The sequence below is a fragment of the Mycteria americana genome, chromosome 5 (assembly GCF_035582795.1).
Source record: "Mycteria americana isolate JAX WOST 10 ecotype Jacksonville Zoo and Gardens chromosome 5, USCA_MyAme_1.0, whole genome shotgun sequence".
In the NCBI taxonomy this organism is placed as follows: domain Eukaryota; kingdom Metazoa; phylum Chordata; class Aves; order Ciconiiformes; family Ciconiidae; genus Mycteria; species Mycteria americana.
This window is the reverse complement of record NC_134369.1, coordinates 19,032,334-19,055,190: the sequence shown is the minus strand read 5'-3', so window position 1 is coordinate 19,055,190 and position 22,857 is coordinate 19,032,334. Positions and strand designations below refer to the sequence as shown.

The 22,857-nt window shown below is 44.6% G+C and overlaps 1 protein-coding gene across 1 annotated transcript in view; it reads left to right on the top strand.

Moving 5' to 3' along the window:
• Positions 1–8,300, top strand: part of BRSK2 (BR serine/threonine kinase 2) — a 326,862-nt gene extending 318,562 nt beyond the window's left edge. Inside the window, 3 exon segments of the mRNA XM_075502349.1 lie at positions 7,188–7,252; positions 7,909–8,127; positions 8,129–8,300. Of these exon segments, the coding sequence (XP_075358464.1) occupies positions 7,188–7,252; positions 7,909–8,127; positions 8,129–8,194 (350 nt within the window). The 3' untranslated portion in view covers positions 8,195–8,300.
• Positions 8,301–22,857: the final 14,557 nt, after the last annotated feature.

The window sequence follows — 22,857 nt, the reverse complement described above, 5'->3', positions numbered from 1 at the left end:
TGCTGTCCAAATGGATGGCTGACTCCCCCCACATTGTAGTCATATCTCTTCATTCTAATGTTGTGTTGGGGAGACATTTCTTTTCCAGTTCATGACTCATGTTTTTGCACTGTAGAAGAAGGCAGCAACAAAAATGGCAACTTGGCACTAAAGATGAATCCAGATGTATTGAACTATTTGGTACATGTCAGATCCTGTTTTGACAGCCATGGCTAGATTTTTACTGTCCAATACAGATCTTTTCCTCTTTCTCTGTAATAATATCTAATGCAGAAAACACAGCTATCTCTCTCTTAATTAAGGTCACAGTACTTTATTTATGGCAGACAGTGCTTCAGGATACTCCATGTGAATAATTTGCTTGCTGTACTAAGCTAAATTTGAGATGGCCTCCCCGGAAGATTAAATCATATTTTGAAGGGATTGATTCAGAGGAAATAAGGAGGCAATATTTCACCAGCATACACAGGTTGTTTCTCTCCTTAGGAACAGGTCAGAGAACTTAAAACCCATAAGATCATATTTGAACATCCATCTGGCAGGAAAGGACAAAATCATAAGTGCCAATACATTTCTGACATTTTTATAGACAAAAAATTGGAAGGAAACAGCAGAAGTCTCTAAGAGAATGGGTAGCAGCCATACTATCATCTGCTGTGGCTTTACAAGTATAGGTCGTCAGCTTCCCCTCTCAGCACACACTTGTGCAGGCAGATCTTTGTAAAAGGACAGGCAGATACAAAGAATTATTGGGCCGAGTCCTTTACCAGGCAATTTGCCAGAACAGCGTGATTCCACAACAGAATCTGGCATCTCTTCATCCCACCACTATCCTTGCCTGCTCTTTCAGTGCCACCAGCTGTCCAAATGAAGGTATGATTCCCTCCTCTCCATCATCATGTCTCCTTTTTTGAATGTTATGTGGTGCTGCTGGATTGGCCAGAGCTATTCATCACTAATGGACATGTTTGTTTTCTAATTAATTACTCATGCCTTAGCTCTGCAGAAGGTAGCAGCAAGGAAATATGCCTCATCTATTTGGGTCTTTGCTGCCTGTGTTCACCATTCTCTAATTCATTATCCAAGAGCTACCTGTCTCAGTTATATTGTCTGTGACAGGAGGGGCTGAACTGGATCTCAGCTTCTCTGTGTGTGTATGAGAGAGAGAGAGAGAGAAAATGTGCAAGCAGAGGCAGAATGGCCATCTGGATGCATCTGGCTAGTCACAAATATTGGGCCACCCTCCTGCAGAGGAGATGGGATGTTTTAGGGTAGTAAGAACAAGGATGGGTTACAGAGCATTTAAATGTCGGGTTGGTTGTTCAGATCTGCCCAGGTGTGTAGCAATTGAAAGTTCCCATCTTCTGCTGCTAGCATGGACACCTGTGTTAACAGTGTGTGATAATCTGAGTAGTTCCTACTAGCAGTCTCTTTCCGCAAACAGTTTTCAGCTGGCATTTTTACTGGCAGAGCCTAAGGAGTCTGGAAGATAAGCTCTGTTCTTACCTTTGGAAGTCACCTTTCCCAGTTGCAATTCAGGTGTCCTGCTAAGAAACTGGAGTTGTTCTGTGGACTGTCTGTCTCCATTTTCTAGTCCTAAACTGAAATGAAATCCAAACAACTGTCCCATTAAGTAACTAATTGGGGAAAAAAATAAATGGGAAAACTTGTTCTGGTCAATCTGTTATGACAATTTATAAATCCTGTAAAAACCACATCCATGTCTCTTGAAGTGCTTTCCTGACTTCCTATATTTTTAGACAAGTACCAGTCTTGGTATTTCTGCAGTTTCTTCAGCTCACTTCAAGTGGCCTAGAATGGGTTCATAGACTAGGAGGCAGTTCTGTGTGGTGGCCTCCAGCAAGACATTGCAATAGCCTTTCTGTCATGCTTCTCCAGTCTAGAGGGAAGCCTCAGACATCCAACCATTAAATAAGCAAAAAATTCTTTCTGTAGCCTTCTTCAGTACTTGGTGAGCTCATTGAGGCATCTCTCTGATTTGTATTTGTACAATGCCTAGGCTAGGGGCATTTTAGTCTGGAGGAAGACCCCTACATGATATTACAACTAAACAAAGAGGAATAGGCCACTTTTATCTTTCTGTCATCCCTTTCACTGCATATACTCTTGAGTGGGTTCTATATTTTAAGTCTTCGGTTTTCGAAGGCAGAAGGGACTCCGCCAACAGAAACCAAGCAAACAGGCAAAACATGCCTAATCTTAACAAAGAGGGCTAGAACTCTGTCAAAGTAGCAAAATGGGTTTGAAAAGGATATGGATTATCACCCATCAAGAGAGTTTTTCAATGCTTTATGTGAAAGGAGTTGGATTTCTGTTACATGATTCACTGAAACCACAGCTGCTATCAAAATACAGAGCAAGCTAGAAATGAAAAAGACAAGGGGTTAAAGAGAAAGGAATGAGTATAGGAAGAAACCTCAGTAGCAGAGGCAGGCAGAAGACAGTCAGAAAGGATGTGAAAGCAACAAGGGAAGGAATATGGGAAGTCAGATTGACAAAGGGTGTCTCTGTTTCCAGGGGAGACCTGTCTTTTCCCATTCACTTTCTCCCACAGCCTAAGCTAAAAATGCAGAAACCCAAAATTTCTCAGGCTATACAGAAAGGAAAGGCAGAGGATAATCCCACAGATGGCATATTTGTTTTTTGCAACTTTGTGTTCAGCACCACAAGGATTAGTGCATTAAAAATATGTAGACTTGAGAGAGATGGTTTCACAGGAGAAGGAAGTGCCTCAGGGTTTGCTTCCATTAAGTCAATGGGAATGTTGCTCTTGCTTCAATGAAAACAGGACCGAGTCCTTATCTGACCGTCTTAATATGTTACAAAACAGCAGGCTCTAATCAGTGACTGAAGCCTCCAGGCTTGTCCTGAAGCTGCTTGTTCACCACCTCCTGTTTACTTTCCGTGGAGGACTCTGAGGGTCTCTGCAAGGTCAGAGCAGGGTCTTTGCAAGGTGCATCCTTTCCTGGTGTCACTTCTGGTGCCTGGAGTGAGTCACCTCATTTTCTCTTTCCTCTCTTACCCACGTGCTCCATTTCCACTTTGCTTCTCAAACCTGTGACTCCACTGGGGGCTAGGTCAATGTCAGACAGACTTCCTAAGAACAGCAGATGAAATACTGAGGACTGTGAGGGTTGATACAAGACACCTGCCCACCCTCCTTTTACATTTTTGTGTCTATCTCCAGCCCTGTTTCTTCCTTTTAGTGCCTGTTGTATTGAAATGTATTCACAGTTTTGACTTCTTTCGTGATATTTGGCCATGACAGTGCTGCACGCAGGTGCCACAAACCAGTGCCTTCTCCATAAATATACTTCTCTAGCATCCCTTTAATACATGACCCTTTCATAAGCTTCAGTGCTTGTTTTCAAACCCATTCCCCTTCCCCATCTTGCAGCATACAGCTCCTTGGTCTAACTCAAAAATGCACATATCCATCTCCTCCTAATAGATGTAAACCTAATGCCCTGAACCTCCCCTCCTGCCTCTGATCCTTCTCATGGTTTCTCACCCTTGTTACCCTTCACACGTTCTTTGCTCGGTGTTGATGAACATTTGCTCTCAAGGGGAAAGAAGACCTTAGTTACAGATGCATGAAACACCAGGGAAGTTTTGAAGAATCAGTGAGCCAAACCTTCATCCCTGTCCAGAGGAAATGGGATATCATCTCACTTTCTGAAATAAGAGAGGCAGGCTTTTTGAGGCCCCCAGATGGACTTACAGGTGTAAGAGCCTATCACACATTTTGCACTGAATGCTAGGAGTGGAAGATTGCTAAAAAAGCTATTCTAATCCATCATCACCTGCATTTTAAAGTCTTGTTTTACTGGATGTATAAGCCCAAAGGGAACTGAGAACTAAGATGAGCAACACCACGCACCATTTTCATGCTTCCAGCATAGCTGACCCATGTTTACATATCTCCAGAGGAAAATGTGAGGACTCTCTGCCTATCCAAAGACCAATATCTAGACCAGCCCAAGAGTGGGCTAACAAGCTGTCATGTAGACAACATCAGTACAGTGATTGTCTCTATTACTTGGTGTAGGATCAGTTCTTTCTTGACTGCAGGATAGGAGAGCATTATTACCTAGTACTTAATTACAAGTCCAGATACTACAAAAAGCAAAGGAAGGAAAGGGTTAGTGAAATGGCCTATTTTATTTTTCAGTAGCTTTCTTTAAACATCCCTAGGGATTTCTTACCTCCCATTAAAATTTTACCTGAAAATGCTGATTGTAAGGAATCCAGTAGTGATACAGGCAAAGAAAAGCAGACTGTTAAATACTTTTGCTGCAGTAAATCTCCAGGCACTTGAAAGCCAGTAGGGCATGGGGAGAAGAGAGGGTGGATGAAACAGGGGCTGCATATTTTAATAGGATGATTAAAAATCCTGTGTCAGGACTCAGCAAATACAAGATATATAAACATAATTTTTAAAATGTTTTATTGCTCCATTCTTGCAAGTTGTACTTTTGTCTACTGTTCCTGTCTACGTGAAAACAAAAAACTTCCCTGATTCCTGCAGAGCCCTGCTTACTCTGCCCTCTTCTTTCCCTCTAAGCTTGTTGAATAAACTGCTCAGCTGAATAACTAGAGATATTCCCCTCCCCTTTTCTCCCAACCTAGCAGTCTTTCCCTCTCCAGCATTTTTTTCAGTGCTCTTTTTCATTCTCTCTGCTGACTCCATTTGCTTATGAAGATGAGGGGTCCAGAGCCACATAAGAACCAGATCTGCCCACATTCCTGCATTCAAGGCTGAGTGTTTGCTTTCTTTTTTTCTTTCTTTTCACTGAAACAGAGTATCCACCTAAAAGAAGTAGAAATAAGTCTGAGCAGATAGAAATGAGCCAGAGCAGAGCACACACCCACAAACCTAAAACAGTTTTAGGGAGGCTTAGGGAAATCTCTGAAATAGAAGTCATAGATGTGGAACAGATATCCCCCTTCCAAAGCATTTGCATGTATGTGGAAGGAAGCAGGTGGAGGTCACAGAGGTCTGACCCCGAAACGACTGAGAGTTTGATAGCACTTCTCTTCTTAGCCAGAAATTGAGATATGTGCTTTGCCTGGCTATTTGTTTGGGCCCATCTCTAAGGCTTCAGTTAGTTAGGTGAATAATGCCCTTCCAGAAACTAACAGCCATTTTCTTGTGGCATTGGTGTAACTGAATGCACAGACAGAACCAGGGACAGCAGTTAACCACAAAGCAGCACATAGAGGAAGACAAGGAATGAATGATTAATAAGACTGAGATCCTTCACTGTATATGCCAGCCATTTGATTTTTCTCAATGCCTGTTAACATGCAGAGGAAAGCAGCAACTACCTTGTTAGCATGGGGCAGGGAAAAAAGACTAACATATTCAGTTTTGCAGGGCACAAATACTATGTATTTCCTCTTTCTTTGTATAAGAGCAGTTGATATCTGTCTAGCATTTTCCATTAGAGAATAAGAAAGCACTCAACAAGCTCTTCAGACAAGTTACCGTGCACAGAAAGTACTTGCCTGCTGTAGTAACTGGTTTGCTTATGTTTGTAATGAAAGTGAAGGGAAGTATAATATTACCAAGGCACCAGTGTCCACCAACTGTGGATAAATGGCAATCTCCGCTTTGAAGAAACCCCTTTGCTCCTGACAGTGTTCCCATCTCGGGGACAAAAGGTTCCACTCTTCACAGCATACCACAGCATTGGAAGGCAGATACTAGGACCCCATTTCCTTTTGGGAGCTGGAGAATGAAATTACTTAGGTGGGATATAAATTATTTGAATTTGTTAGAACAATGGAGCCAAGAATCCCAATATTGAAAAAAGCATCATGGGGTTTTAATGATCACGAACAGGCATCACCTCCATGGTGTATGTTAGATAAAAAACACTGTCAATATCCATGTTCAGAGAAATCCCTCCTATGTCTGATCAGGATTAATCCCCCCATCCAAGAGAATTAAAAGGGACTAGAAATGCCCCAAAAAGGCTACCTTTCCAGTAGTAGCTGGTCCCTTTCCCTTGGTAGCGCCCCAGAGCCTTTCCTCAGGTATGGCTGTCCACACATCCTCTGACACAGGACTAGATTAACAGCATACAACCCTGCTGCCTGGAGGTCCAAATGGCATGAAAGATTGTAATCGTGTGCACAGTGCCCAACCCATGTTAATACTGCAACCTGCTCTAGTGGCTGGCTTAATGAGACACCTGTTCCCTGTTCTACTAGCACGCAACCCTATACCCCTCTCTGGCTCCTAACATCCACTGGAGTGAATGTCAGTGTCATGGAGGCCAGATTGTAGAGAGAACATAAATTCAGGACAATGAAGAAGTTCTTGACCCCAATAGGTCCCAGAAATAGTCAGATGCATAACAGCCTGCTTCCACAATGCATTCAGCATCTTCATTTTCAGGTTCCCGTTGTAAGAAGGATCTGAAGGTGCTTAGAAGCTTGCAAGTACAAGCCACAAACCACTCATGTCAGCTGTAGCTCATTTTTCAAATGTTGTTTTCCTTGGAGCACTCAGGTGCTTCAGGCTTAGTGACTGAAAGGTGAGCAAGGAGATACTCAGAAAGAAATAAAATGCAAACAAAGAAAGCCTAATGCCTGGTGTAAAGCCAGAGAGCTTAGCAAGGCTGCAAAGCAAAACATCAATTGACGACGACATACAAATACCCCATATTTGTAACAGCAGCAGTAAGATGGGATTTGCCTGTATCCAGCATTACATTCACTAATGTTTCAGTGTGGAGTAGCCAAGTGAGTCCAAGTAATAGACTGAACTATTTCAGCCACACGGTACTGTGTCCTCCTGCTAGGAGAGAAAGCAATGCTCCCCGACTCAGGAGAAAACTAGGACGTTCCCCCTAGGTGCTTTATGCTCCCAGCCTCTTTATTTCTGTAGGTGTCCCATCCTAAACACTCTTCCTCTTCCTGCTCATTGTCTTCATCCCCCACACACCCCCACACACGTGGCTCTGGATCTCCTCATCATGTTCTTCTCGTTAAAAACCCCATTGTTCATTTGTTTGTTTGTTCTCTCTCTTTCTCTCCTCTTTTTGTCTCTCTTTCCCTCTTGTTTTTTTTTTTCTCTCTTTCTTTCTCTTTCTTTCTTTTCTTTCTTTTTCTTTTCTTTCTTTCTTTCTTTTTTTGTCTCCTCTGTTTTGTGTACCCAGGCAGCCCATTGAGTAACTTCTTTGACGTAATTAAACAACTTTTTTCAGACGAGAAGAACGGGCAGGTGAGCCATCCCCCCGGCACGCCAACCAAGCATAGCGCAAACAGCAAGCGGAGCGATTCCGGTTCTAATGACTATGGGTCTAGAGGAGACAATAAGTACCCTGCTGGCAAAGACAAGGCAAAGATGGTCTCATCAGTCGGCCTACAAGACCAACCTTAAATAAACACATAAAAAATTAAATAACTTAGAAAAAACAAAAACAAAAAAGCAAGAAAGAATGAAAGAATATTCCTTAGCAAGCTAGCCTCTAAACTAGAAGGATGTATATACCTTGCCACAACAGTACAAAACTGTCTATAGACAAATTTTGTATGAAGGAATGACTGTATATATATACATATATATATTTATATATGATATATAATATATATCTCAGAAACAAACACAAAAACAAACGAATGAAAGAATGAAAAGAAAAGAAAGAAAAGAAAAGGTAGCACAGATGACAAACCCAGTTCACCAGATCTTGGGTTGTGGTTTTTTCAATTGGTTTTTTTTTCCTCCCTTTTTTTGAATGTTTTGCTTTTTTTCTCCTTCCTGATTTTTTGGGTTTTTTATTATTATTATTTGTTTTGTTTTGTTTTGTTTTGTTTCTTGTTCTGTTCATGCTCTCTCTGTGTTTCTGACGACACCACTTGTTTCCGCTCTGCTACCAGGAATTATCCCGAAAAGTTAACATGTCAGCCACGGCTTCACCTTCTGTGCTCTGCGGACACTTGTTGACGGAAGGCAACCGATGTAGACTGTCCAAGGACCAGTCCTGTTTGAGGTTCCCAGCCTCCCCTCTCCCTTCAGGAAGTGGGTTTCTCCCCCACTTCTCCCCAAACACCTCCTCAATGCACGCCTTCCCTCCCTCCCTCCCTCCCCCCCCCGCCCCTCTTTCTTTTTTGGTGCTCCACAAGAGAGATCTGCTCAGTTACGGGATTGCAGAGTCTGGGCTGAAAGGAGGTTGCAAATTGTTGGAGTGAAACCCTTACCCTTGGCAACTTCTGTCCGCGCAGGTGAACTCAGCCCGGAGGGGGAGGGTGCAGGGAAGGAGGTGGGTGTAGCGGGAGCACAGTGTTTCATGAATGCAGAGTGCGTTCTCATCAGAAACCAGCCAGGAGCAACTCAAAACTAAGCGTTGAACCGACAATATTGGGGAGCTTCATCACTGGATTTTCTTAACCTTCTTTTTCTCCCCACCACCTTTTCCTTTTCTTTTGCCCCCTTTTTTATATATACATGTATATATGTGTGTATATTTTTATATAAATATACATACATACATACATATATATACAAAATAATTGGTTTTTTTATACTGTATCATTTTGCTTTTTGACCTGCTGGAAGGGGAAAGGAGTAAACTTAGGAGGGAGAGGGGGTTCAATGAATAAACACATACAAACAAAACATTAAAACTTAGGGAAAAGGCAACTTCTGGTAGCAAAGAAGAGGGACAAGACTCTGCCAAGGACTGTCTCTCCTGCCACCAGGCACAGTTGCCGCTGCTGCTACTGCTGCTCCTCCTTTGACACCTTCCTCCCCACCTGTCAACTCCCTGCCACTGTGCCACCGCGCTGGGACCTTCTTCGACCAGCTGGATCCTCCACCACACCCCGTATTTAGAGGCAATTGTTGTGTTGCTAGTGCTGCATTGATATCAGTATTATTATTTCTTTAAGTTACCAGTTTCATTTGTTGGCTTGGGTGATTTTTTTCTTAAAAAAAAAAAAAAGAAAAAAAAAAAAGAAAGAAAAAAAGAAGATGAAGAGACGAAGAAAAGAGACTTATCTTGGGTTTTATTTCCTCTGTGTGTGTGTGTGCAAATCACTGGCACTTAGTTCATCAGAGCAAGACAAGGTGGAGTCAGGGCAATGGGAGACTTAATCACGAAGCTACTGTAAACTTTAAAAATTACTGCAAGATATTTTTATAAAGTTTTTGGTTTGTTTTGCTTTTTTTGAAGGGGAGGAGGGTGGGATTGGGTGGATGGGGACCTTTTTTTTTGTGTTTCAGTTATTAGGTCTTGGTTATTTATATATACATATATATATATATTTAAAAAAATAAGCTGTTAGATATATCTTCTGTTTAATAACTGTGTAGAGGCAACATTGATTCTTATTTATTTTGGGGAGGAGGGGGAAAAAAGACACAGAAACCCCCTAAGTGTTCATCTTGTGACTTTGAGAAAGAAGAATTGCCGCCTTTTTTCCTCCTCCTCAAGAGTTATGTGACCAAGTGTAACTTATTCTGGCCCAAGCTCAAAGGTTAAATCAAATTAAAAAAACGTGGTTTTATGCGTGGAAGACAAAACACAGTGAGAAGTACTTCTTGACTGAGATTTTAAGAATGTAGGCTTAGCATTAGTGTTCAGCTCTTTTATGACCTTCGATTGCTGCTCGTTGGGTTCCTATGGGTGTATGTTGTACTGCAAGATTATTTTTTTTTAATGATAATGTTGGATGAGTTCTTTTTTGTTGTTGTTGTCGTCGTTGTTTTTTTTAATCATTTTTCCCCTTCTTGGACCAGTTTTACTTGTACATAGGTTTGAAGATTAAAAAGAATTTTTAAAGACACAACTGGGGCAAAGACCTTTGACTTTTGCCCCATTTCCCCATTCCCCCAAATGGGAGGGATTTATTTTAATTTTTTGTTTTATTTATTTATTTATTTTCCCTATTCTTGAACTTTTCTCTCTCGTATTGCTGTGTGCATGTCAGACACCACGGGGTGATGGCTGGGGAGGGGGGGAGGCAAGGGTGCAGGAGAGGGGGGCAGTTTTAATTGCATGACATTGCTGTAAATTAGTCTCTTTTGCTTTCGTTGTCTTTCCTGCCTCCACCCTCTCTCTAACTTCTCCTCCGAGCTCCCCTCCCATCACCCCCGTCCTTCTTTTCCCTCTTTTCTCTTCCCTTGTGTATAGATTTTGATGCTTCTGTTACATTGTACCTCTACAAAAGGCTGGGATTTCAATACAAAATAATAATAATTTAAAAATACCTATATCAGCAAAACCCATGTGGTACAAGCAGGAAGGGGATTACTTACACAAGATAAAAGAATAAATGAAAGCAATACCTCTTGTTATCCTTCCTATTTTGTACTTTGAAGACACACACGCGCGCACACATACATATACAGACACAAACTGACATTATTTAATGGTTTAAAATGGACAAAAAAATCTGATGTATCCCTTGTTAAATAACTGTGAGCAACTTTAGTTCAAAAACCAATAAATTCATTCAGTAAAGATACTAGCTGTTGAGTGTCCTGTTTATGTCCATGAAAACGAACTTCTCGCCAGTGCCAGACCCAGTAAGTACTGTATCACAGCTTTGTATACCAAAGGAGCTGAAGATGGTGGGCATGTAAGGCAGCGTCCTCCCTGCCATGGAATTAACGTCGTCTCCTCGCAGTGTTGGGGTCTGTAGCGCTGTGCCCAGCGTGCTCCACCCTCACAGCACAGACATGCCATGTATGGGCAAAGAGCAAGGACGGCTCAATCCTGTAGGCCTGGTTTTCCACAGTAATGCGTTGAAAAAGATTAATCCAAATTACAGAGCCATCACACAACCCTGACATCTGATCTGGGCGGAAACCACTGTACCAAAAACTGTTGCTGCTTGTGATCATTCTCATCTCTAACCTGAGCTTCTCACATTGCTTCCAGATTTAGCATAGGAAGGATTTCTCCACACTCCCCGCCTGAAACACTCAGTCACATACATTTGAAAAAGCCTATCAGGTATGTCCCTGGCTTGCGTTGGGTTTGGGGATTTTTTTGCTGGTTGGTCAGTTGGTTCGTGTGGCTGCTGGCTTGTCACACATATCTCTCAGCTTTTGGGTGTTCACCTTTCTGCTGGTTTTGTAACTTCTTCCAGATTACCACGGGAGTCTGGCAATTTGCCTCTTGGGCTCAGAGGTTTGGCTGGTGTGTGCCCAAGAGAAACCGAGAGCTGTGTGGGTGCTTCGCTGCACAGCTGGGGTGAACGTGGCAGGCCTAAGCTCACGACAGGTCTGCAGCGCTATCCCTGTGGGCGTTCGGGCCGCTGGCCCCGGCGTTCACCGCGTCCCAGCCGCCTTCAGCAGTGTCCCCTCTCAGCCCGCGCCCTGGAAGGCCCCGACAGAGCTGCCTCAAAACGGGCCGGGTCTCCCCCCTGCGGGGGCAGCGACGGGCGGGTGCCCTCCGGGGAAGGAGGAAGGGGGATCCCGCGCGTGCGGCGGCCGTTGGCGAGTCGGCGGCTGCTCCCGGGGCCTGCCCGGCGCGCTGGAGGGCAGCGGAGCGGAGCGGGTAGGGCCCGCGGGAGAGCGTGGGGCGGCTGGCGGGGCCGGGCCGGGGCAGCGCCGCGCCGTCCCCGGGCGAGCGGGTAGGCAGTCGCAGCGAGGCGCCGCCTGGAAGGTTCCGCGGTGGCGCCCCGGCTGCGGGGGAGCTACTGCGAGGTGAGGGCGGCGGGGCTGTGCCCTGGCGGCTGGTCGGCACGGCCTGTGAAGCCTTCCACCGTGACAGGCAGGCCGCCGGCGGCTGCCACCCCACGAGGGCAAGGTGTGGTGTCCTTTTGCAGGCCCTGTTAGAGTAAGCAAGAGGAGTAGTTGCCACCCCACCACCTCCTTGTTGTTGTGGCCACCATTTGAGGCTGTAGCCCATCTCTGTGGGGTGCAGCTGGAGTTGCTCCCCAAGGGTTTGTTTTCCAGGCCTGTGGGCAGCAACTTCGCCTACTGGGAAGTCTTGTGAATAGTAGTGTGCAGTGGGGGGGTGCACACTGGTAGGAAAAGGGTGCATCAGAGGTGCTAGGAGCATTGCAGTAGCTCTCATCTTTCAGGGGTGTCATGGGGATGGTTGTGGCCTGTGGCATCTTCCACAGATGCATGCGTCAGACCCTGGAGCTCTGTGTTGGAGTAGTGCAGATGTTGATAAAGCTCTGAAGCTTTTCAGGCAGGGATGGCAGAGGAGGTGCCTCACAAGGACATGCCTGCTGCAGTAAGGTCTCAGCAGGGTGCGAGACTCACAGCTGTAGCAGACCATTCCCTGGGAGGTTGTGGTTCTGTCAGGCAGCATCTTCGGGGGTTGGTGTTCATGTTAGCACCTGCTGCAGTGGTAGGGCATGAAGGCTTGCACTGCAGATGGCATCTCCTGTAGATGCAGGAGGGACACAGGACACAGATGCACTGGAGGGGCAAAGGGGGACAGGAGTGCAATCACTTCAATGTCATGCATGTTATTCGTACAAAATACACTCTTACCTAGGAAAAAGCCAGAGTGTTTTTAAGGTCTTTGGGGGATTTATTGGTCTGCTAAAACTGAAGGAGAGGGAGGAGCAGAAACATGAGGGGAGCGGAGAAGCTGACAAAGATCAAAAGATGACGAGAATCACAGGTGCTCCAGGATTTGGTCACTGTAACAACACCGGAAACCCAGAACTGGGAACTAGCTGTGTATCATGTGCAGCTCTGAAAGTGAAAGGATGTGCCAGGCTGGGGTGTAATACAGGGGAATGGGATTCAATGGCAGTGTGGTAGCAGGTGTATGCTTCTTCTTCTCTATCTGTTTCTCTCTCTCTTCCTATGTTTTCAGAAATGTTCATAAACTTATATGATCTCCTTTTATGTCTCCAGTAGTATTCACAATTAGGGTTCCCAGTATTGCTAATAATGGTCTCTAAAAGCTATAAGAAAACAAGGAGTTTGCAAAGTGAAGGACCTCATGCTTAGGGCCTACCTATATTTATTCTGCCTTCTTGTTTGGCCATGTTATAACAGTCTCTAGCTACATGATGTTATATTATCATCTGTAGTGCATACGAGGGACTGGGCGTCTGAGTGAATTGAGTTTGTATTTAAACTGTTCTCTGCAAAACACCCTTCCATGTTGTAGCTTAAATCTTCAGGCAAGTAGTAGATGTAGCAGAGGATTTTGGTATGCCTCTGTGGCTGAGGTAGTTGGATTATCTCTGCTGTCAGGTGGTGGCTATTGTCCTCATCCAAACCCCCTACCAGGTGATGGCTGCTGAGATGCTGTGAGCTGTGGCACCTGTCCTTCATTTGCTGTGATTCTGAGCTCTGTAGCTCTCTGGTTCTCGTGGAGAGCCCAGCCCCTTGGACTCAGTACCTAAAAAAACTTACTACGTTTAATGTTCATCTGTCTGATTTCCTCTGGGTAAAACAACACAGCATATTACCTTCTGAGTATAAATTGAAGACAAGGCAAGTGTGTAAGATTCTAGTTTGTATGCACTCATGTGGATATTAACTTTGTTTAGATACATGCATATGTGAAAAACCTATTTGTGCTCAAGGTGAACTGTTATTAACTGAGCCAGTATCTGACGTGCTATATAAGCAATAAATTGTCTATATGCATCAAATGAGCAGCTGAGCAATGAAGGTAATTCTCATTGCCACGTGTAAGTGTACAGTCTGTTTGGGGGCTGAGAAAGAAGTCAGTTGTGTTTGAGACCACTAATGCAAATTGTCCAAGCCTTGCAAGTGATGCATGAAAATTTCCTCAGTAGTCAGGTTGGCTTTAATGAAGGTGATCTGATACAAATGACTGAGCTTTAATGGTTCACGCTAGGCATAGGCAAAGACGAGTGTTTGTAAAGACAGCGAAACTGGCATAAGGCCTCTAGGTAGTGCTAATTCTGGTGCCTGCTGTTACGAGGTGTGCTGATTTCCTGCTGATTCAGACGGTGCATTTAACCCAACAGGCTTGGACATTTTCTTAAATGCTGCAGGAGAATGCCCACAGGGATTGTGTTCTGAATGGAAGTCTGCAGGGCTGGTCCCCCTACCTTTGCTTCTTTTCAGCTGTATACAACCAATTGTATATGAGCTCATGATAGAAGGGCAGACTGTTTTGATAAGGAAGCAGGTTTAGCTCTGAGTTTCTTATTATAGAAAACAACAGGGAGGGGAGAGGGACACTTGTTTAAAAACTGGGAAGTATCTTAGCTCTTTGTTGTACCCTTTAATCTTCTTATTTTATTTAAAACCACTACAACAGCTGCAGCTCCTGTTTAATTTGGAGAACAAAACCCTAGCAATTCAAGTGTCTGGGGATACTTGAGGCCACAAGTGGAAGGGAAACCCACATTGAGGGCAAATCCTTTCTTCTTCTAAATGCACAAGTTATTGTGTGGGTTATTTTTAGTGCTGTAATCTCACTGAGTGCTGCTGAGAGAAAACTGTGCCAGGCAGGCTGGCAGGCTTTGAAGGGCTTGAGAAATGGGATTTCCTGTTCCACCGGCTCAGAGCTGACTCTTGCCATTGTTAGGAGCTATTATCGCCTTCTCGCAGCCAAAGCAGATAACACAGCTTCAAGGTCAGGGAAGACACAAGCTTTCATCAACAGCATTAGCAGAAGGAAGAGTTTGCTTGCAATCAGGGTGAATGTTTCTGTAGCTGGTGTAGTCAGGGACCTCTGCCTGGGCAGAGGGGTCTACATGTGGATCACAGAACCACACAACAGTTAAGGTTGGAAGGGACCTCTGGAGACTTGCTCAAAACAGGTTGCTCACTGCTCTGTCCGGTTGGGTTCTCAGTGTCTCTGAGGTGGACACTACACAACCTCTCTGGACAGCCTGTTCCAGAAACAGCTGCTGGGGAGAGGAGAGAAATTTATTTCTCTCCTCCTCAGCTTCTCATTGACCTGCTCTTTATTGTGGCTTTTGTGCTTCTGCTGAGCATTATCTCTCGTATGGACATACCTGGGACTAGAAGACAGTATTGGTCTGGCCCTAGTAGTGTGGCACGTTTCTCTACATGCTGTCCAGAATAGAAGGAAAACAGGCTGGTCTAGGCAAGTAGCAAGCCTTGGTATAGGAAACACTTCCAGCTAGAAGAACTGTCAGAAAAAGCAGCTGTGTTTACAGTAAAGTCTCATATACTCTTGAAAAGTATTCAGATTGAGACAGTGGCTTCAAATTGCAGTGTCTGTTCTGGGTAGTTCCTCTATGGGACATCCTTGTTCTTAAAGTAAAATCAGGTTTTGGAACGGACAAAACTAAGCTGAAACAAGGCACTCCCGACTCAATAGCAGGATGTGCACACTGGAGTTACCTGGAATTAGATTCCAGTATTATGCTGTTCGTGACAATTGGCTCAGTCAAGTCTTGTTATTTATATAAATAGTACAGTGGAATAGTACTGTATCCACTGTAATAGTAATATACAGTGGAATATCCACTGTATACTGAATATTTCTCTTTTGTCTGAAGCAAATTACTTCCATGGTTCTGATACAGTTTATTGAATCATACTGCTCACAATTAAGTGCAAGAATGCATCAGGGAATGTATTGGAGCTACATACGTTAGGGATGCTTTGAGGATATGTGAAAAGCCATTTTTAGGACTGTGTTAGAGATGGAGTCCTGATTGAGGCTTCACATCACTTTATGGGAGCGCTCATGAGCTCCAATTCGTATAGGGTTCCTATCTATACACTCTTGTGCATAACTGCGGTGTAGGAAGTTGTTTCTCTCTGCCCAAGAGCCTTCAGTTTTAGCACCGAGTTGCACAATGAGAGCAGAAATGGGCATGGACTAGGTAGAGCTTGTGTTTACAGAAAAGCTTAAAAAAAAAAAAAAGCCTTGGGACTAAAGTGTGGTCCCAAAAATCTTGTCCCTGTGTAATGAGCTTTAGGCCAGTGTTTTGATGGGCTGTGATACCTTTCTGCAGCAGGGCCTCTGTGTAGGGTGGTGAAAAGAGGGTTGGGCTGGGACTAGAGCGTATTCTGGCTTTGGCTTTTGCCTGCTGTGTGGCAGTGGGCAATTCCCTTTCTTACGGTTGGAGAGCTGAAGAAGCTGAGGAAGGCAGCAGCACCTCCTTTGCAAAGAGCTTTGAGGATCACTGTTAAAAGTGTGGTATAAGAAGTAGGTAATTTTGTTAGACTATTGCTGTTTTACTGCAGTTGAGGAGCAGAAACTGGGCATTGAACGGGAAGCTGACATTTTGTCTGAAACACAGGAAGTTTGCCATGGGTCCCTGAAGTTGCTGGCTCCTGATAGAAACATCTCAATGTGACCTATTCAGATGCTGTTATACTTCATGTGGGAGTCAGGCACGTTCTTTGCTTGCACCAAGATAGCTCAGAAATGTCTCTGGAGTGAACCTGAGGAGAGGAGATGTGGACCCAGCATGGGGGTCTGTGGCACATGGTGTGGCTTGGTAGTGTCCTGGTCTTAAATTTCTGAAGTTTATTCTCCTATAGGGAATCCAAATGTAAAGTCAAATAACAATTAACCTTAACCATTCAGTGTGAAGGTGTTTATTTGCCAGATACTTGGATGGCACAGCAATGATGGCTTTGTCAGCACTTTACAGAGGGTATGACTGAAATCTTAATCGGGGTAGATAAGAGCAGTAAAGAAGGATGCCTCTTGCTCTGCTGAGGTTGTAACTGAGAGTAGGTATCTGAGAGAGAGCACAACTCTCTTCCCTTCTCTGCCTGTTGCCGTGTGTTGAATGCATAACCTGGTAAGTGTGAGGCAGGGGGAGGCTAAATAGTTCATAACTTACAGCTGTAAAATAGACTCCGTGCAGTCTGCAGTCCGCCTGACATCAGAGCTGGTGGTTTTCCTGGTGCTAGCAGCACTACTCTTGGGTGTAACAGAGCTACAGGAGAGTCCCAGCAGCCACATCTGGCAGAGGCCTGTATTCTTAATTCAAATTGTATTCAAAGAAGGAGGTAAAGGTCCATGCTGCTATTTCCTTGTTTCTATATTTAGATTTAGTTTAGCTTGGTAGGGCTTGATGCTGCAAATGACTATGCTCAGAGTCAATGGTGGAAGAGTCGGTGCTCAATTTGAGACTGAAGTATTGCCTCAGCCACACTGTGATGGTGGTGAGACCTGGCCAAAATGGGATCTGTTTGCTGCTCCATTAGGTTCCCTGCACATCTTTTTCTTCTGCAACTGTGTTTTTCACCTATGAAGTGGCAGATCCTTTCCTGTCCCCTGTGCTGGGAGGGGTGACCTGCGGAGGCTGCCATCCCAGTGTTGGGCTGCTAGCCAACAGCAGAGCTGCATGGGAGCACACATGGGGCAGGCTTGCTGCACTCATGCACCATGTGCTGACACTGACCCCTTTGGGAAGCCAGGTTCTTCAGTTCTGGTTATGCCAGTGCCCTGCTTAGCATGTGTTTTGCTTACCAGGGTAACCCTGCTCTGTACATTGATATTAACGTGGCATATTGCATAGGTGACTTTCCAGCACCAGATTACGTTATTCACCGCCCCCTCCCCCCCAAATTTTTCCTCAGCTATTTTACTGCATTTGATCTGCTTTCCATGATTCTCTGCTTTTCCTGATTGTCATTAATTTACAAATAATGACTCAGCAGTTGCTGACTGGGTAAATGCTGTCCTCCACATCTTGACCAGGCCTACATTAGTGAGGTGTCATCTGGTTTGACAGCAAGAGGAGGAAGTAGGAACAGCCCTTGAGGCTTCATCCTGTTATGTAGCAGTGTGAGTGGTTGGGTGCTGGGAGCTCTGGGGATAGCACAGCAGCCCCTCTGCCAGCCCCAGAAACGTGCCTGCAGGAATGTGGGTCCTCTTGGACATCAGGTCCCACTGTGGGGATGGAGCTGCGGGGCCAGTCCCATGAGTTTCTGCCTCTCATAGAGAGGGGGATTGTGCTCATTATGTTTCTGATAAAAGAATGCTGATAAGTTTGTACTTCTTTTTTTAAGGACAATGTTTGCAGTGCCTGTATTCTGTGATACTTGACAATGCAGAGGGTGCAGCTGAAGGAGGAGGCCTGTGGGAGAGCTGAGATCTGTTTTTTGCCTAAAACTGATAAGCTTGGTGACTTTGGCCAGGCTGCTTCATCCTTCTTGTTTCTATCGTCTTTCTCTATATGTTGTCTCCTTCAGCTGGCTTGTCAGCTGGTCTGTAAGGCCTTCAGCAGAAGGATTACAACTTCATCTGGGAATGATGTTTGGCATTGGCCTTGATGCAGCCTTTAAATGCTGCTGTTATCCAAATAATAAATATTGCAAAATATCTCATATTTCTTATCACTGCACTAAGCAATGGAGAAGCAAGCCTGAACTTCTGATAGTAAACCTTGTGGCGAATCTGGTTAACTCCTTTTCTTGCAGTAGGAACAGGCAGCTTGCTGCTTTTCCCATAGGTGTCAAAAGCAGAGAGTGCAGACACATGTCTGCTGAGAGGCTGGAAACAACCCTCTGCTTAGAGATGCCTGAGCTTGCTGTAAATGAGCTGGTTTGGGTGCAGGAAGTGGTTGAGCTATGTTAGCTGGCACAGCTCCAGGCTAATGCAGCTCAACTGGATTCAGTACCTGAGCCAGCTTATCTGCAGGTGCTTCAAGTATTACTGTGTGATGCAGAACTGATTCGCTCACTACTGCCTCAGAGTTCCCAGGAGCTGAAGGCATTTGAGGCAGCATAGACATACTCCCTGGCTTGGAGGTGTGTTCCTCCTTGGTTGGGTAAATTTTAATCAGTCTTTCAATTTACTCTAAGGCAATTTAAAATAAGAAGTTTAGACCAAATGGGAGCATGGGTCAGTAGGGGTATATGCAAGTCTGAGCAGCCAGTGGTCTTCTGCTTCTTGTTCCCTATAAAATCCTGGCATACATAAGGTTTGTATCCTGGCAGCAAACAGGGAGGCACACAGGTAAAGAGAGAACTAGCAAGTTCTCTGTCTGATGAAGGTTCCTCTGATACCATTAGGATTCACGGTGGCATGGCTACAAGCTGTCCTGTTGCACAGTGCTCTGTGTACTTACCACGCGGTATCCCCACTGAAGAGTTGAGTCATTGAGGGTGGTGATGGTACACCAGTTCTTGTTTAGGTATCAGGTGGTGTGAGAGAACTATTTGGATTTCCAACAACATTGAACTTGCAGCACCTTGCCTTGCATAAAGGAAGGGGTTCTAGTGGTTAGTTCAGGTACTGTTGCTGAGATTTTTAAGTGCTGACTTAATTTTTTCCTGCTGTTCCATGGGAGCATCGTTAAGCAACCCTCAAACCCTCTGAAAATCCCATGTTACTGTAGTGCTTGTAGTAGCCAAACTAAGCCCTGAACTCAGGTATGCCTGATCCAGAAGTCAGTGAGGGAGAAGAGGATGATTATAAGGAGAAACTTTGACTTGAGTATAGATCTTGTCGTGCCTGTGCAATCCCCAGCCAAGCTATGCTGTGCTCTGGCTTGGCCTCGATCCTGCTATGCAGCAGGAATGCAGTACCTGCCTCTGCAGCCTCTTCTTATCGGTGTGCAGACATGTTCCCCTGACTTGGCGTGTTCTGCGGGGTTCATGTCCATACAGCATGCTGCACCTCTCTTGCACTGGGGAATTGTATCAGCCGGGGTGATGGTTTAAAGGAGGCAGTGAAAAACACAGTATTAGGCCAGCGTTAGGCCATCCTTTTAAGAAGCACATGGAGACTGTGTGTGCGTTTCTGGCCCTGTCCTAGGAAGAGGTAGTCATAGGAAGAAACAGTACAGACTTTCCCATAGCCACATAGGGAGCTGTGTGTGTCAATTCAGGCAGTTGAGATGCAAATCAACATTGAGGGAAGGAGGAATCACATTTGTACTGCTTGATACTTAAAAGAGGACCAATAATGTCTGTGATTTATGCATTAGAAAAGACTGAGTAGATTTAGTTGGTCAAATCAACATGGCAATGGCAGTAAGACACAGAAAGGGAACTTAGTAAGAAATATTTCAAGACAGACTGATAGTTGTTGCTTCAGCTGATAGAAATCTGTACAAGGGCATTGCCTCATTGGGTTAAACTAGCTGTAGATCTAGAACCTGCTGCCTTGCTGTTCTTTCCTTTTGCTATGTTGTGTGCTCAGCTCAGTTCAGTTCAGAGTACTGCAGCTGACTCAGCTGCTGGATTATCTAATAGTTCCAGGGAAAATGTTTGGGTTTTGGCTTAGCTGTCAACTTCAAGTGGAGAACAAAATGGTGTTGCTCAGGGAGAATTCCCTCAGCAATGTTGCAAAATACAAGGATTCTTTGGGACTGTTGTTGTGGCTTGTGATACCTGGGAGTTCAGAGCAGTGGCTTGCAGCATTCCCTTCTGACCCTGAAATGAAGAGTCTCATAAATGAAAGTGGGCTTGCTTTAAACCAGTAAACTTCAGCTCAGTTTATATGATGGTCTACCCTGAGCATTTTACACTGGAGAAGAATGAAAACCTTTAAAAAAGGTCTTCGTTTAAGTGCAGTTTTAATTAAGTTTGACGCACTAGCTCTAGTTTTAATCCTGTTGCTAGCATGTGGGTGCTTGGTTTTTGTTAGTGACCCAACCAAGGGCCAGCTGCAGCCATTTACTAAAAAAAACCATAGTTATAAAAGTAGTTCTGCCAGATAGGTTTGGAAGTATGTGGGCCGCAGGATCATGAATAGGTGTGAAAACAGATACAACCCTGATCTCCAATTTCAATGGAGTTGCACTTTAAATTTGCTTTGGAAAAAGGGAAGAAAGAGGAGAGCCTAACAGCATCTGTAAGCCAGAATGAAAAGGACTGCTGCCAAACAATCTCATCTGGGAAAGGGGGACAGAGAGCTTTTGTCTCCTGAAGTTATACTGTCCTGTAATGGAAAGGGCTAACTACTTGTTGAGCCATGTGTGTAGTTTGTGCTTGGTCTCTGTTTAGTTTGCCCCACGCTGTGTTCAGGTACTAGCACTTGTCTGCTCCATCTCCTGGGGAGATGGACCACAGTAGGATGGAGTCAGCCAGAGCCTATAGATCAGCACTGGCCATGTCCAGCGTGAAAGGTTATCGCAACCCCTGAGGTGTGAGTGGTAATGGGTAGAACCAAGTGTCATGATGTCACTTGCAAGTACAGACAGTGTGTTTTGCATGTTACTACTGTGTTTTGCATGAAGATAAAGTTCCCAGGCCACCTGTTGCTTCTACAGCTGCTACTGCTCTACTCTCCACAAGAGAGGGGTGGAGAAACAAGGTGACCTTTGTAGCATGCAAAAATCCTGTAGAGAGGCAGAATGTGGTGTCACCCATTAGATGTTATGTGAAGCAGCTGGGGATCAGTTGTGCTATGCTGCTTTGTGCTGGGCCTTGTATGATGCCCTGCTGATTAGCTAGTATGGAGAAGAACAATGTCTAGAACACAGGACCTTCCTCGGAGAGGACTGGGTAGCAGAGATGCTGTCTTTTCTCTTTGCTTCCTGGAGACTTTTACAAGCTGTACCATGTGCCTGCTGTCAGTTGTGCTGTGCAGCGGCAGGAGAGGATGAAAGAGAGGTGTGGATATGCCCCTCTCTAGCCTGTGTAGCTTTGCAGAGACATGACAGTGTTTAGCCTTGGTGTGACAGCGACACAGCTAAACATTAGAGTCTGTTTGCATGAGGGGAAGGACCATGCATAACCTAGTCCTTCTCAAAGGGAAAGGTGAAGTAGACCCCGCTACCACAAGAGCCTGGACAGATAAATACTGTGGCATATTATTGAAGCTTATTTCAGTAGCACATGAAAGCTACGAGTCTGTTCCTTTACATTCTTTGATAGTGCAGCAAGGGACAGCTTTGTCCATGTAGGTGTGATAGACAAGGAGAAGGAAAAGAGGTATCTGTTGTCCACATTATGCAGATTCAGGAACTAAGATGAAGAGCAATTAAGTGATTCTCTCAGTTGCTTATACGAACTTTGTGGCTTGGGCTGGAACTTGAATCCACATCTTAATCTGGCAACAGCATGTTCCAGTGAGCAGGTCTGCAAACCTCCTCGGTGGCCTGTCCCTAAAGACAGGTTCTTTCATTTTTCAGCACATCACTTCAAAGTAGCTCTTTTCAGATGCAAATGCTACCTTTCTCTCTTTGACGATGAAAAAAAAGTTGTTTTGGCATTTCTTCTGTCTCTTGTGGTACAGCACTAAGATCCAGCACGGTATCTGCAAACTGAGAGACTGCAGAGGAAGTCTGGATCACACAGACTGTCCCAGTTGTGCAAGCAGTGAAACAAGTGCCCACATTTCGGAAGCTAGATTTGTACAATTTGTGATTTGTGGTTGGTTCTGATCTCTTCTGTCCCTTTGTGTTTGGGGACTTTTATGAGTGTGTGTTCTTGTGCAGGTTCTTTGGCATCTAGTAACATGGGAGCACAGGTTGCAGTTTTTTCCTTGCTAAGGAAACTTAAGGGTTTGTTTACAGGCTCTCTCTCCCCTTCCACCAGTTGCTTGTTTCTGCAAAACTTGTAATAACTTTCTAATCGCATTGAGACTCCTACCTGTCTTCCAGGTTGGTTGAAATCAGCCAGCCGTTCAAAAGTTTGGGGTAGGCAAGAAGAAGGGCCAGGCAGATGGAGCCTTGCTTAAGCTTTCTTCATTTTGGATATCTGGCTTCAAAAAAAGCCCATGTTTTCCTTTCATGGGCCAGAAGTTTTTCACTGCAAAATAAAACAATGCTCTTATAAACCACCTGAGCTATTTATCTGAAGAGCACCTGGATCAGAATTGAATGTTAATCCAGTAATAACAGATAATTAAACTGTTATAATGGGGTTTTTAATCTCTCTTCTCCAGCTGTAGTTTTGCTTTTTGCCTTCATCAGGGAGATTATAATGAAGCACAGAGGGCTTCTAATCCAATCAAAATTCCTTGATGGACTGGAGTATTTGTT